This window comes from Nyctibius grandis, chromosome 7 (assembly GCF_013368605.1).
Source record: "Nyctibius grandis isolate bNycGra1 chromosome 7, bNycGra1.pri, whole genome shotgun sequence".
Lineage (NCBI taxonomy): Eukaryota > Metazoa > Chordata > Aves > Nyctibiiformes > Nyctibiidae > Nyctibius > Nyctibius grandis.
In genome coordinates this window covers 54,964,544-54,979,352 of record NC_090664.1, presented here as the reverse complement: position 1 = coordinate 54,979,352, position 14,809 = coordinate 54,964,544, and the positions used below count along the sequence as shown (strand labels likewise).

Sequence of the window (14,809 nt, the reverse complement as noted above, 5' to 3'; positions counted from 1 at the left end):
GTTATGCTCCATTTATCTTGACCACTGGGGAAATCATGCATTATTCCCCCATGAGGTCAGACCTAGCAAACTGGGCACATGCAGAAAATGTGCTCTCCTGCAGCTTCCAAGACTGTTTGGATATCCCAACAGACAGCCCAAAATTCAGAACAAAATAGGAAACTTCTCTCCTTCATCTGACTATGCATTTGAACTGTAACTTAAGTTGTTTGGAGGTTGAGCTGGGGTTCAAGTTATGTAGCTCATAATAGTTTAAGCGCTCAAAATAGCACATGGGAAGAATGTTAAGAAAATGCTTCAACCAGCTTCCTAATTTTTTCATTTTTGTTCTTACTAGAGACCATGTTCTGCATATTGAGGCAAACATAATTGGTACTGTGGAAAATATCCTGTCTGGGGTTTAGCAGTTCTTTAGCAAAATCTGACAACTCTGAAAAAAGTACTGTTAAATCTCAATAAAAACCCCACACAAACGATTAAGAATTATTGTAGTAATTTCACTGATGGACAGTTGGTAAGGGGAGGAACGTTAGTAAGATCTAATTAACAATAATGATAAAACCAGTGGTGGTTTGTGTTATATAAAGAACTATCAGAGAACCATGAAGAATATTAATTAGTGCTATTCAATAGAAGTGTGTTTACATATCTGAGTCTAATCAGAGCTGTCTTCCTAAATTGTCTTCTTCAATATTCAGGGAGTGTTTGTTTATTCTTTCAGCGGTAAAAAAAAAAGAAAAAAAAAAAAGAAAATGGCTTTTATTTTACACAGGTGGAATTAAAATTCTGATGAACCATGTAATTTTCAGTGGTTTGGGTTTCGTTTTTTGGTTTTAAAGAAAAGTACAGTGCTGATTTTATTGCAGAAATAATGGCTTATGTTGGATTTAAAGTAAGAATTAAGATGACAGGCCGAAAAGCTTGCAATATCTCAGCTAAGGTCCCTGTTTGAACAGTTAGACTGTAAATATGAAATATAGCAAATAAAATGCAGACTGTAATGTCAGTGGCATATCTGTCCTCTCACCCTTACTCACCTGATTTAATGGGTGCATTAGAAATGTTTAGATTACAATATAACAGAACTGTTTTACAGCCTAATGAGATTAACAACATCCTAGAAAAGCTGCTTTTTTTTCTCTGCTAACTCCTGGAGCACCAAGCTCCCATGGAGATGCCTGTGCTCTAGAAGTCTATCACTGGCCACAACCTTGTTCCCTCAAATTGTGTGAAAGTGTGTATATACACATGATGCTTCACTCAATGCAACCTTGGTCCAATACTGGGCTTCAGGTAATAAATGTCAGCATTTTTCTCTTCAGTATGGTCTTACAGTTAAGCAGTATTTAAATTCCAAAGAGCATTGAGCAGCCTTTGCCCAGGAATCTCATTTGTGTTCTACTAGTTCTGTTCCAAATTCTCTGCTGACTTTTTCTAGCCCACTAAGTTCTACCACATGCCTCAACCTGTTTCTTATTAGTCCCTCTGCTAGAATAGCCAGCTTCCCAGAAACTCCTCTTCTAATAGCTCTTAGTTCCCTGAGTTTCAGGCAATATATAATAGTTCTCCTAAAATGCCCTTCAAAAACCTCTCTCAAATGTAGGTCTTGCAAGTTCTGGAGACTTGTGTTTCCTGCCTTGGCATACCTTGGCAATTAATTTTTCTTCATATCTTTCCATCTATGTAATAAAAAAAGAAAAAAAAACATTTCCTTCATTTAAAGCTGGCCTGGGGATTCTTCTTGGATGCTATATTGGCTGGAGGAAGTACCTTATTCCAAGTCTTGCTCTCATCACTAGATTTTGGAAGATTATTTGCAAAATTATCAATTTACACTAATTTGCAGTCAGTGCACCAGGGAATGACAGACATGTTTTATATTTATAAAATATTCGAAGCTCTCTCATTTATTTGGAACTAGAAATTGAATTAAGAAAAGGCAAATAAATTGTGATACTGAATTGTGTTCCTAGATATCAGCTGCATATCTCAATATTTCTGTACATTCAGTTCAGTAAGAGCATTTTGCAATGGGCAAACAGCTGCTCCTGTTTTAGCAAGCGACACATTTTGGAGAAAGGCTTTGGGGACATGATGTGATTCAAAATAATTCCATCTGAACTATAGTTTTCCTTATCTCAGTTGATTTGCCTTGGACTCGTGAGGTTGTGTCTTACAGACTGTAACCTCTTTGAGGCAACAAGTATTATTTCTTGAATGCTTGTAAAAGTGCAAATCTGCACCTATCTCCATGGCCACCTTGGCTCAGGAATTAACCCTTATTTTCACATCTCCAGTGGCACTAAGCTTATCTTTTGTCACAAGGCGAACACAGGGAGGACATATTTTTTCCTCTATAGACTTTTTATGTGGTATGCACAAAGGGGAAAAAAACTCTCAGACCGTTGAACGCCAAAATCTACTTCCTAAGGGATCTGGAGCTCCAATGACCTAAAGCTTAAGGCATTATGATAGTAAAGTTGTCTCTGCTTGGTGGAACCAGGATCCAGACCGTGTGGCTGTATCTGTAATATTAAATTAGCTGGGCCTGGAATCGTTCCTGGGGCTGGAGTCCAAATAGCATGGAGTAGTTCACATCCTTATTATTAAATCTTCTTGGCTTCCAAATCAGGATAGCTGCAGTTTGTAGACTGTGGGGAATGTCCTCTGGCTCATGCTAGCTCCAGGAATAGTTTTGGAGTTGGCTATTGTTTGGCCTGGGCCAAAACTGCACCAAGGAAAATGTAATAGTCTAAGTGATTGAGTCCAGGCCTAAGCCCAGTTTCTGATTCATTTACTAACTTAAATATAACTGAATTATTGCTCTCAGTTAAGAGAATGAAGTGAACGTCAGTATGGTTCACAGTGAAACCATAGGCTTAGTCTGTCATATAACACAGGAGGGAGAAAGACACTTGTAACTAGTGGAAGGTAAAGTCAAGCCAGCACTCAGTCACACACGACACGTCCAGGCTCTCTGCTAGTCTGAGGCCCTTCAGTTCACCTGTGCTTTCACTTAACCTAAGCTGATTTCCTTTTGTCGATTTTGGATCAGGTATTTGCTAAGCCTCAAATGATGTCTCTAATGTATGCTGGATTTGACAGTCACCAGCTTGGTTCAAAGTCAATGGGATGAACTCCTTATTCATCCCATACATTATTTAGACAGCATTTCCAAGCAGCTTGAGATGTATTTGCTGTAACAGCCCTTACTTTATGGAATTGAAGTGTCACTGGACACTGCAATAGATAACAGATTTTTTTTCCTTACAAAGAGTATTTGTTTCATCCCTTTTTCAGAGCCAACAGGACACATCTTCTGCATCCTCCTTATAGCAGGTTCTTACATTTCTTGGAAATATTTACATGGGCAAGAGCCAAAAACATAGTGGGAATGTGGGGATGGTCTAATGGGAGGGGAAAATGGGGCTCAGATCTGTGTCCAAACAAAAAGTGGCTTTGTAGCAGAAAACTCAATCCCTTGCCGATTATGTACATGATTAAACAACTCAGGGAACAAGGGAACATCTCTCTGTGGTGTCCTTGATATTAAAATCTAAAATAAGTGTGTTCCCCTTTATAAATTATTTTCTTATTTGTTTTGTTTCTTACAGATGCTGGTTTGGAAAAGAGCCAGGGAAATATATCGACTACATATATCAAGGGCCAGTGATTCTTGTTCTTCTGGTAAGTGTGTATGTGGGTGGAAGGACACTGCCATCTCCCATTGAGAGATAATTTGATAAGCATTTGTGATGTTCCACATTTACTTTTATGTAAAATAAAACACAAACAAGGTCAAACATCTTTAGCTGTTCTCTGAAGTTGCCACAGTAGCTAACACTGCAAGTCAGAATTGAAGTGATCTGGTTTTGGCTGTTTCCTTGACCATAGGCTATTCTTTCCTTCTCCCTCTGCAGTGCTGTTTGCCTTCCTTTGTACAGTATTTTGAGATGTGGGAAGGAAAAATGTTCAAAAACAGGAGGTACTTTACAATATCTCCTCATCCCCTTGAGACTCTTGAGAACTAGGGTAATTCGTCATGCACATTGATTAGAAAAATGTAGTAATCCCAGTAAGGAATTGCATCTCCTTGTATGGTAATCAGCATCTTCTTTATGCCCATCATTGCTATGTACTTGTTTGTTAGTTTTCCTGTTGTTAAATTTCCTTTTCAGTGCCACCTACAGTTAACAGGCTGTTCACCTGTTTGCCCAACACTCTGTCCCCTGTGCCAATGAACAGGAGGCAGAGGAAGAAGGAAGCTCATTCATAAGCCATTTTGAACCTTCATCTAAAACGCAGTGATGCTTTCCCAAAAAAATACTGAGCGTGGATGGGAAAGATCAATGCTGTTAGAAAGGACAGTGCTGAAAAACCCGATTCTACTCTTCCACTCCCTTTGTGGTAGAAGCCACCTAGGAAGAAGGCAGATATGCTAACAGAGAATTCACAGGGCTCAGCGGGGTCCCCTCTCTCAGGGAACCAAGACTTGGTATAGCTCTCCTTTATGCCACTCCAACACCCGTGGAGAAGGTGCAAATGCTCCAGAAGAAGCAGCCACTGCTAGCTTTTTCAAGGCTAAGAAGCCTTGCGCTCTCACTTTGTCGGTGCTGTGCCTTTCATGTGATTCAGCATGAAAAAACCTTCTCTGCTGCCTAGGAAACCAGCTACTAATCTGAATGTTTCCTAACCTGAAATCAGGAGAGTTAATTTCTTGGTAATTGTTAAGATGATGCAGCAAACAGATCATATTGTGCGTAGCTGAAAAGAGAAAAAACATAGTAGGAATCTGTTTTTATGTAAAACTTATTTTTTTTGTCTTCTAAGGAGAGAAATACAATTGACGTGATACACACAGTATAATTGTGTGTCATCAAGGGAGCCATCCCAAAAACACAAACAGCCTCACAGTAAATTGGCTCAGTGATACAGAGAGACTAACTCACAAACAGACCCTATGTAGACAACAGAAGGTAGTAGGTTTGCAGTACTCGGAGCATTTAGTTTTCACATCACTGCTTAGAAGTCTGTGAATCTGTGAATCTATCATAACCCCTTTAGTCAACAAGATCTGTAAAATCCTTGGGTAGAGTCTCTGGCAGATACCATAGGTAGTTTAGAGTCATGAAAATAGCTTTGTTCTCCCCAGAACAGCACTTTCTATTTAAAGACCCCAAAGAGGCACAGAAAAGGGAGGTACCGTTGGACGCTGCCTGTTTATACACAGGTCATTATACCTGCCTCTAATTTAGAGCAGCCTTGAGACCCCTCTAAACTGAGCCAATAACTATACTGCCCTGAACTGACATTGTGTGTTGAACCTTTCTACATGGGCCTGCCCTTGAGCTCTAATTAAACTGTTAATGAGATAACAACAGTAATTGCACTGTGGGGTGGAAAGCAGCTGATATAATTTAGAGAAGTAACATAGGGGTAAGCCCTTCCTTCCCTCTCCTTATGGTTACTCCCATCAGAAGGCACTGCTGGGTGAGGAAAAGAGCCCTCTGGAAATAAAATCTAAAAGGCAAATCTGAAAACTCCTGTTACAATACACTCCTGATTGCTAAAATCTGCCCCTCCTTTTTTTAAAAAAAACCCTGACAGTTGAGTCTTGTGTTTATAATTAAAATACACAACTCCACAGTGTGTTAAAGCAACTTGACAGGCTCATTTTTTTGATCCTTACGCGAATTAAATCAAAACGTATATAACAACTCAAGCATCACTTATTATTATTGAAGCTGCTGACCCTCTCAAGGGTGCTGTGAGAAATGCTGGATAAAGAGCACTGAAGTTTGATGTGTGCCATGTACTCAGGGCAACACAGTCAAACATCACCCCCCCAGTATGTCAGTATGCCTCTGCCTTAACATAGATGGGGACAAAGTGCTGCTTTTTTTTTCCCTCCAGTGAACAACGGTCACCAGAAATGGAAGGCACAAAGATTTCAAAAATAGTATAACTCTGTGACCTCTTTCAGTCACAGCTAATGAGCTGGATTTGAGCTAATGAAGAATTGAAATGTTCAACTGAAGTTCATGTTTTATGAAAGAACAGACAGGACAATTCTGTGTACTGCTGGAAAGATAAAGACACGTGAATGTTACAAGAAGAAATTGATGTTATTGCCAAAAGAGGGCTCACACTAAAAGCCTAAAAACTCGATCAAATTACAGTTCTTGTCCACGTGCAAACACTCAGCCTGTGGCAGTTAAAATTGGTTTCACCCACCTTAGTTAATAGCCAAGTGACCAGTGTACAGCTCAGCTGAGTTTTGGTTACCTGCCAGACAAAAGGAGCATCATTATGTGTTCTAGAGGCATCATTATACCAACCAAGGGCAATATTAGAGTGCTCTTCTTGGTAAATGTTCTTAGTTCCAGAGGGATAAAAACTGCTTCTAAAGATGCCACATCTCTTTAAAAGATAGGAGGATTTTGTCTGTCAAAAATTATTTCCACTAATTTTGATTTCTCATTTTCTTGCCTCTATGCGTTGAACTGCTGCAGCACAAGACAGCATAACACCAAGAAACAGGTCACACAGGAGTTCTGAGCCTCACTGGGAAATGCAGATTGCCAAAAATAAAGCCCTTTGATCATGGTAGCAGTCCTCAAATCCATCTTTAAATCATATTATTCTCTGTTATATCTCAGGGTACAAAAACTTTGAACAATGCAGTAGAGAGATTGTTTGCTTGCTTTCCTACTTGTCTTTAGAACAGACTTGAACATTGACTTGGGCTGAAAACAGGGAGACAATTTCAGAGACAATTTCAGAGGCAAAGGAAACTGGGTATAAATGTTGTCTCACTGAATAAATATCTCGCTGAATATTGGGCGAGAAACCTCTATTTTTATTGACAAAAAATGTGAGAGAGAAAATGTAGGTAATCATCCTTCTTTGTCTCGTTCCTGAATGGATTTTGGCTTGAACATATCCCAGGAGAGATCTAACCATCCAGTACATTGGATGCTTTGAAATTCAATTTCTGATTTTTAAAAGTGATATAACCAAGGTTTAATCATACAGAAGGGGCAAAGGGTTGGAAATACATGCCAGGGAACTGAATTTCAGCCTGATTTTGTTAAGAAAAATACATTTTTTATGTGCAATTTCAAATGTAATTCCTGTCAAAGAACTGATGAACCATGAAAACACAGCAAGATCAAAGGATGAACCTCAGAAAACAGGCACTGGAGGCAGTTAACTGAGCTGCTTTTTTTCTCAGTAACTGCTGTTGTGAACTGCCCCCAGATATGAACTGCTCTGCAATATTTCTCAGACCTAAATTGTATTTAATTTTCAGTTTTTCAAAAAGGCAGATCAAATATTTAGTTTTTTTCAAACCTTACCTTCAGCTTTAATAGATTTTTTCCCTTGTGCTTGAGAACTGAACCGTTTTCTAACCTCTGCTTTTTGTGTCTCGTTGAAAATAATTCACCACAATCAATTAACTTCTGGCATAAGTGGGTATACGAGCTGATAGGAGTTCACTTTTGTCTCTGCCTTCATCAACTATATACTTTTGAACATTAGATTGCTGCTCTAGGTCTCAGTTTCCCCAGCTATAAAGCAAGCTTAACAATTCTTATCTTCCTTTGTAAAATGCTTTGAGATCCCCGGATGACAAGTGCTGTAGGAGAGTTGAGTGTCCTTAAGAAGATGGGCTCATCCTTATTGCTCAGGATTTTGCTCAGGAGACAGCTGACACGCGTACTGAAGTGGTCTTTATGATGTGCTAATCATTAACAACGCAGCATTTTTGTGGTGGCAAGATCAAAGCTTGCCCCAGTACTCAAGGTGTGACCACACAAATGGATTTTTATAGCAGCATCCCGTTCTCTGTTTTATTTTCTTTTTATTTCTCAGTAATTCCAAACACTTTTTGTTTCCTTTCTTGAGTACCACTGGGAACAGAGATGAAGTGTTCAAGGAGCTAGCTAGTGTAATTCCAACATTTCTTTTCTGAATGAAAATACCCAGAGCTCATAACTCTTCATGTAAGGTTACGATTGTTTTACTACTCCATTGTGTTACCTTTATATCATGTGATTTTCATGTTATTGCCTGGTCACTTAGTATTGTGAGTCCCTGTACAGCTCTTTACAATCAGCTTTTATTTTTGCTGTCCTGAGTAGCTTAGTGTCATTAAAAATCTGTCAGCCTGATCTTCATTCCCTTTTATAGATCACTAAGGTCTACGTAAAACAGCACAGATCTACTGGTAGCCTCTCTCTGTTGAGAAAACAGACTGTATATATATATATATATATTCCTACCCTTTCTTTCTTGTATTTCTATGCACAATGCTCTTCCCTCCAAACCTCTAACAGCTAAATTTCTATAGGAGCCTTTGGAGAAACAAATTTTAATTCCTTTCAGAAACCTGAGTAGGCTATTCGCTGGATCTCCCTTGTCCCCATGCTGACTCTTTCAAAGGACTTCACAAACCATGTAATTCTTCCCCTTTACACATTATTTCTACACATGCTGTTCTTTACAGTGCTTGCAAAGAATTTGTCAAGCTCAGCTTCAGGTTATGCGATATAGCAATATCTTATATGTAGCAATCACTGGCTGATGGTTTGGATGACCATGTCATGCAGAAAGTTTCAGTAAATATCTGAATTTGTTTAGTTTTTCAAAACCAAGACTGTGGAAAGACAAGGTGTTTTTTGTAAGTACATCACAGAGGAGAGTGGAGGTATTTAAGCTTATTAGTGTTATTGACAAAAAGGAAATTGTCATAAGTGACCATTAATATATTTAAGCTAAATTAACAAGACTTCTAGCATTCATAGAAGTAGGCTTCATTAGCTGCATTCCAATAGAAGTAAAGGAATTTATTTAATATTGCCCACTTGTGCAAAGGATATTTCATAACAGCTGTTTACATTAGCTATAGGACTTGACTCAATTCTTCCCATCACATGTCCTATTTTGCCAGTGTAATGATACTGCACAGTGTTCACTCAATAATTGTTTTTTTTTAAATGTGCTGCTCTGTGCTTTTGCATGATTATCCTAACACCACATAGGCATTTACACTTCTGAAGAGCAGAGCTGTCTTTCTGCCATCCTGTTAAATAGATCTTTTTCAATGTGGCTTTAAAAGTATTGCAGGTAGGGAAAATAGGTTTATTAAGCAACTTAACCAATATTTATGGAATCCACTCCTTTCTGATACCACCCAATAGACAAAATTTGTAGTGCATCTTAATCTTGATCTTCACTTCCTTCTGCTTGACTGTAATGCTCCACTCAAAATGTTGCAGTCCACATTGCTAAAGTTCCTTTCTTTTGATCTTCTAAAAAAGTCGTAAAGGTTTGTTCACTTGCCATTTTATATACAGAAGCATTGCACCTATGTATGTATCTATATGCATTTCATTTTTGTTTTTTTCTGAAAAGCATTCTCTAGTTCTGTGCAAGCATCTTCCTTGGTGATATAATTGCTTCTCTGAATATTTTCTCAGTTTCTGTTGACTCTTCACATATATGCTTCCACTTCTGCATTGTTCTGTTCAGAGACTGAGAATTTTTTTAATTATTATTGATATATCTTTTTCATTTTCCCTTCTCTTTCCAATCTGACTGGCAGTGGTTTTTTTCAACCACTGGATTGCTGATTAATTTAGTTTTCCTATTGATTTTTTAAAATTTCCTTCTCTTTACAGATCCCCAGTTCTTCCACTGCTACCAAGGTTGTATTTCATGACCTGCAAACTGTTGACATTCACGAGTTTTCCTTACAAGACATTTATCATAATTTTCACTGGCTTGCAAGCATGCTGTCATAGCTACAAGTAGGATAAAGATAATATGGTAATTTGATAACAGTCCATCCAGAATTTATCTCCAATTCTGCCATCATTGCTGTTGTCCTTCTGTTGTTTACATTTTGTAGCTGTGGAGTCAATAGTGTCAAACAAAGTGTACAATACCGTGTACACTCCTACAAAGTCTCTTTCTTTCTATAATTTCTAATTCTGCTTGTGAGATGTCCCACAGCCAATAAGAAACTCATATGACCAGCAGCAGTTTCCCAGAAAGCTTTCTCCAAAATTCATCCTGTCAAGTCTTATTCAGAATTCTTATTTAGAATACTTTCCAGATAGGAAATCACATTTTGTCAACGAGTTGCTGGATGGTTCCTCTTTGGAGTAAGACTCTCTGTTGAGTCTTCTCTTGGGTTCTTACTGTCAACACATGGCAAGCTAAAATGACTGCTCTGATGCCAATTTGGATAACTTAATCCTGGGGTCAATTTTACCACATTGCATAGAAATGCAAAGTCTAAACAGAATAATATTTACATTTCCTAGGAGTAAAGAGGAGCAAACCTTCTAGGAAGCACAGAAGTACAATCTTTCTTTGAAGCATAAAATAGGAAGCCCAGCAGAAATGAGCAAAATAAATGCTAGTTGCCCATTAAACTCTCAAAAGAGAAGGAGAGGAGCTTCCCATTTAAACTCCGGAGCTTAGGAAAAAGGCAAAGGCAGCTTCACAGTCAGCATTCCCTCTTTTGCACATCTTGGAATATTTTGGCTATTTCATTTCACTAAAATGGATAAATTTCCTCTGAAATGGAGTTTGGTTTTCATGACAGAAAATTTTTATGACTGAAATCTTTCACTGAAAATTTTCTTTTGGTTCAAAAGAGCTTTTGGGTTTGTATGATCAGATTATAACTGATCAGTGCCAAAACAGGTGGTCCAAATGCTTTTTGGATCACTGGATTATAACTCCCATTTTGGGGCTCTGAATTTTCACCTCAATTTAGAAATGGAAGCACTAAACTTCCAAAGCCCTGGCAAGATCTGAAAACTACTTCTTTGCCATCTGTAGTTGGAGAGGATCTTATTCTAGCAGTAAAGATGTTCTTAGTACAGCATAAATAAAAGTAAGAGAATAAGAAATAAGCTCTTTATTCTGTCTTCAAGACCTCACCTTTGGATCCATTTTATCTATCAATAAACATCAAGGGAAAAATCCTTAGCTCTAGTTTCCATTATGAAGCAGAAAACATGTATAAATAGAAATGAATAAAAATATCAAGTGAGATTAAAGATAAATAAAAAGGATACACTGCCTGTCATCATTACTACTCTTAAATGTCTATTCATCAGTCTCCATTTATGGAACTGTCCAGTTCTGAGGGAAATTAATTTGTTGACACAGAGATCCAATAATAACAAGAAAGTCCTTGACAAATAATTGTGTACTTTTCTAGATACAGTACAGAGGCTCTTTTCTAGGAAAACTCACTTTGCAGTCGTAAGGTCTTTCTTCCTTTGAAACGCTACTCTCTCTCTCTCTCTAAGGAATAAACACCAGACACTTCATCTTCTTTGCTTGCAAATCAGAATCGGTCTGGTAGTCACTAGAACTGTATGGATTCTCTCCAGCTGAGAAAATAGCTCCATTTTCATTTCAAATACTTCAGCTTTTGCAGGCTGTGGGCAGCAGCCTGTTCCCTGTTTGATTCCCTGACTGTGTTTTCTGTTCTGAACGAACTCAAGCTATCATCCCTATGAGCTGTGGTATCAGGCCCCGGGTGGACTAATGGACAATAAAAATCCATCTGATTGTGCAGTGAAAATTGATTTTCAGATTAGACCTCTTTGAGTGCTACTAAAAGGTCCTACTGAGCCAAATGTCTTTCTGAAATGAAGGAGTGTTCTTTTGAAAGAAATAGTTAAAATTGAACACATTGAAAAGTGTTTCTAGTAGGCAAAACCAGAAACAAGTATTTTGATGTCACCACATTTGCGTCTTTTGAGTTGGAATTTTTTGCTCGCTAAGCTCTGCGTTTGAGAGGTTATCCTATTCAAGTCTTATAGATCTTCCAGAGAAACCTTAATAGAGACGAAAGAGAACTCCTGCTGTTGATGCTTGAAAACATATTTTAAGCTTTCTTATAATATTCTTCAGCGAAAGGGTTATCGAGCAGTGGAGCAGGCTGCCCAGCGAAGTGCTGAAGTCACCATCCCTGGAGGTATTTAAAAGACGAGTAGATGTGGTTCTGAGGGATATGATTTAGTGGTGGACTTGGTAGTGTTAGGTTAATGGTTGGACTTTATGATCTTAAAGGTCCTTTCCAACCAAAATGATTCCATGATTCTATGAATATAATGTCACAGATCCTCAGTAGATACAGCCACATTCATTCAGTTGAAGCTCAGGTGGAATACCCCTGGACAATCTGAAGATCACTGAATGATTTGTGTGGGTAACTTGTTCAAGTTCAAGCACTATTTATCCAAAAACACTCATTTAAAATAAGTCAAATTGACACTGTTGAAAAGTGCCTGTTTCTCTCCACTGAATATAAATAGACCCTGGGATAACCAGCTGCCTAGAAGTAATCTAAAATGAAATGATGCCAGTCCAACTCAGCTCCTTATGCTTTTACTTTTCTTATCCTCACTGTGTGATGGAATCGCTTTATACGCAGAGCCAAGTCGTGGAATGAATCATAGAATCATAGAATGGTTTGAGTTGGAAGGGACCTTAAAGACTATCTAGTTCCAACCCCACTGCCATGGGCAGGGACACCTTCCACTAGACCAGGCTGCTCAAAGCCCCATCCAACCTGGCCTTGAACACTGCCAGGGAGGGGGCAGCCACAGCTTCTCTGGGCAACATGGGCCAGTGTCTCACCACCCTCATGGTAAAGAATTTCTTCCCAATATCTCATCTAAATCTCGCCTCTTTCAGTTTAAAACCGTTCCCCCTCATCCTATCACTCCATGCCCTTGTAAAAAGTCCCTCTCCAGCTTTCCTGTAGCCCCTTCAGGTAGTGGAAGGCTGCTAGAAGGTCTCCCCAGAGCCTTCTCTTCTCCAGGCTGAACAACCCCAACTCTCTCAGCCTTTCTTCATAGGAGAGGAGCTCCAGCCCTCTGAGCATCTTCCTGGCCCTCCTCTGGACTCGTTCCAACAACTCACTCCACGTTTCTCTCTTAGGTAGCTAATCTAGAATGGGGAAGAATTAGTTATTCTTTTTCCTGAAGAAGCCTAACCTAGCCAATTTTTCTAAACCTACATTATGCATAAAACAGGCATAGGATTCTCCTGACTTGATGATCCTCTATGCGTCCCAGCCATCATCTCTTGGGCTGATACATATGACTCATTTTTCCAGTACCCTCCAGCCAGCTCAGGTTGCTCCACTTCCCCCTGTCCCATTTTAAAATTTTTAAATTTTAAAGCCCTTTTAAAAAAACAAGACTCTGGTTTGCAAAGAAAGACAAACCAAATTTTGATGTTACTTTTTTCTGCTCTCCTTCTCTGGGAGCAGGTTTCTCTTTGCTTTTTGGGCAATTTTATTTTCTTTTCAAATTTTCCTCCCTCCTCCTCATGAATTGCTAACATGTAGTACTCACTGACAGTGAGTGTTGTAAAGATTAAACCAAGAGGAAACTTAGTTAATGGATTAGACCCATTCAGGGAGGAAAAACTCTTTGAGGCACTGAGATGAGTCTTTAATGCCTGTCTCAAAAAGTCCTCAGAGTTGCCTGCTGCTGAAAGCGAGGACTCTGTACTTGGGCGGTGTCATTAAGTATTTGTCCTCACACTCTTTCTTTACACATCAGGGTATGCAGGGTGATCAGATGACTGGGTGTCAGGTCTGACATTTGCCCTTAGTTGACTACCAGGGCTTTGACAGGCTTTTTAAATTCATTTATTAAATGTTAGCAAAGTGTAATTTTGTAAGTAAATCTCAGGTCTGGAGATCAGAACAGTTTAAACTTCGGACCCTTCCTAAGAATCCATTGGAGTTTGGATCCAGGTTTGCTATTTCCAGAGCGGCCATTTATGAGGATCAGAACAGGAAATAAAATTCCCAGGTCTGAGTTGCTTTCTGCAGTTAGGTAAGATGGAATTTGGGATCAGTGTTTCTGGAGCCTTGGGTGAGCAGTAGGACAGATTTTCTGTAAATGACAGTTACTACTGTAACACCAAAGTGCCAGATGGGTTAAGGCAGCCAACCATTTGCCAAAGTATTCTTCTTCTGTTCCTTCATGCTTTTCCAAAGATCAATGTGACTTTGTATTCTCATCTGTTCCACTGGGAAACGTTAAGACTGTCAGGATAGGATTTATTTAATCTAACTCAGAGGAGAGATCTTTTTGCCTAAACATAGGTGCATAGTACCTTTTCAGATGCTCTGTCAGCCCCACATGGGTCTGGCAGAGAGGATACAGATCCTCTACTAAGCCCATGCCATTCTGAAGTAGTAGTTTGAGGTCAGGCAGGATACACCATGGCACCAAAACTGGCTCTCAGTGACTATGTTTAGGCAACTAAATGCAGCCCTGTAACACAGCCCTATAATATATGCCCTCCCAAGAGGTCTGTCTACGCAAGTCACATAAAGAGGCACTTCAAAGTGAGGAGAGTCAACTCATGCTGAAGTAAACATCTCAAAGAGACAGGAGGAACTATAATGTGAAAGTAGCTATTTTTCTGATTGGTTATTAAAGGAGCTGGTGGTAACTAGCTCAGGGGAAGATGTCTGCCTTAGGGCTGTCTACAAGACTACTCAGTTTTATTGCAGGCATGAGGTAGGCCTCATCCTCTCCAGTGTTTGCAAGATTGCACAGCAAAGGAGAACTTTGGGAGAAAGATAGAAGGAAAGCAATATAACAACAAGATGTTTGCAGGACCACCCACCTTGTTGACAAGTACAGAATCACAGAATCACAGAATCATCTTGGTTGGAAAGGACCTTTAAGATCATCGAGTCCAACCATTAACCTAACACTACGCAGTCAACCACTAAACAATATCCCTAAACAAT

General features: G+C 39.1%; 1 protein-coding gene across 2 annotated transcripts in view; it reads left to right on the top strand.

Moving 5' to 3' along the window:
• Nucleotides 1-14,809, top strand: part of LOC137665518 (corticotropin-releasing factor receptor 2) — a 70,285-nt gene that overhangs the window by 32,215 nt on the left and 23,261 nt on the right. For both annotated transcript variants that reach the window (XM_068404641.1, XM_068404640.1), the window contains exon 5: nt 3,615-3,687. In XM_068404641.1, the coding sequence (XP_068260742.1) occupies nt 3,615-3,687 (73 nt within the window). The remainder of the gene's footprint in view (nt 1-3,614; nt 3,688-14,809) is intronic.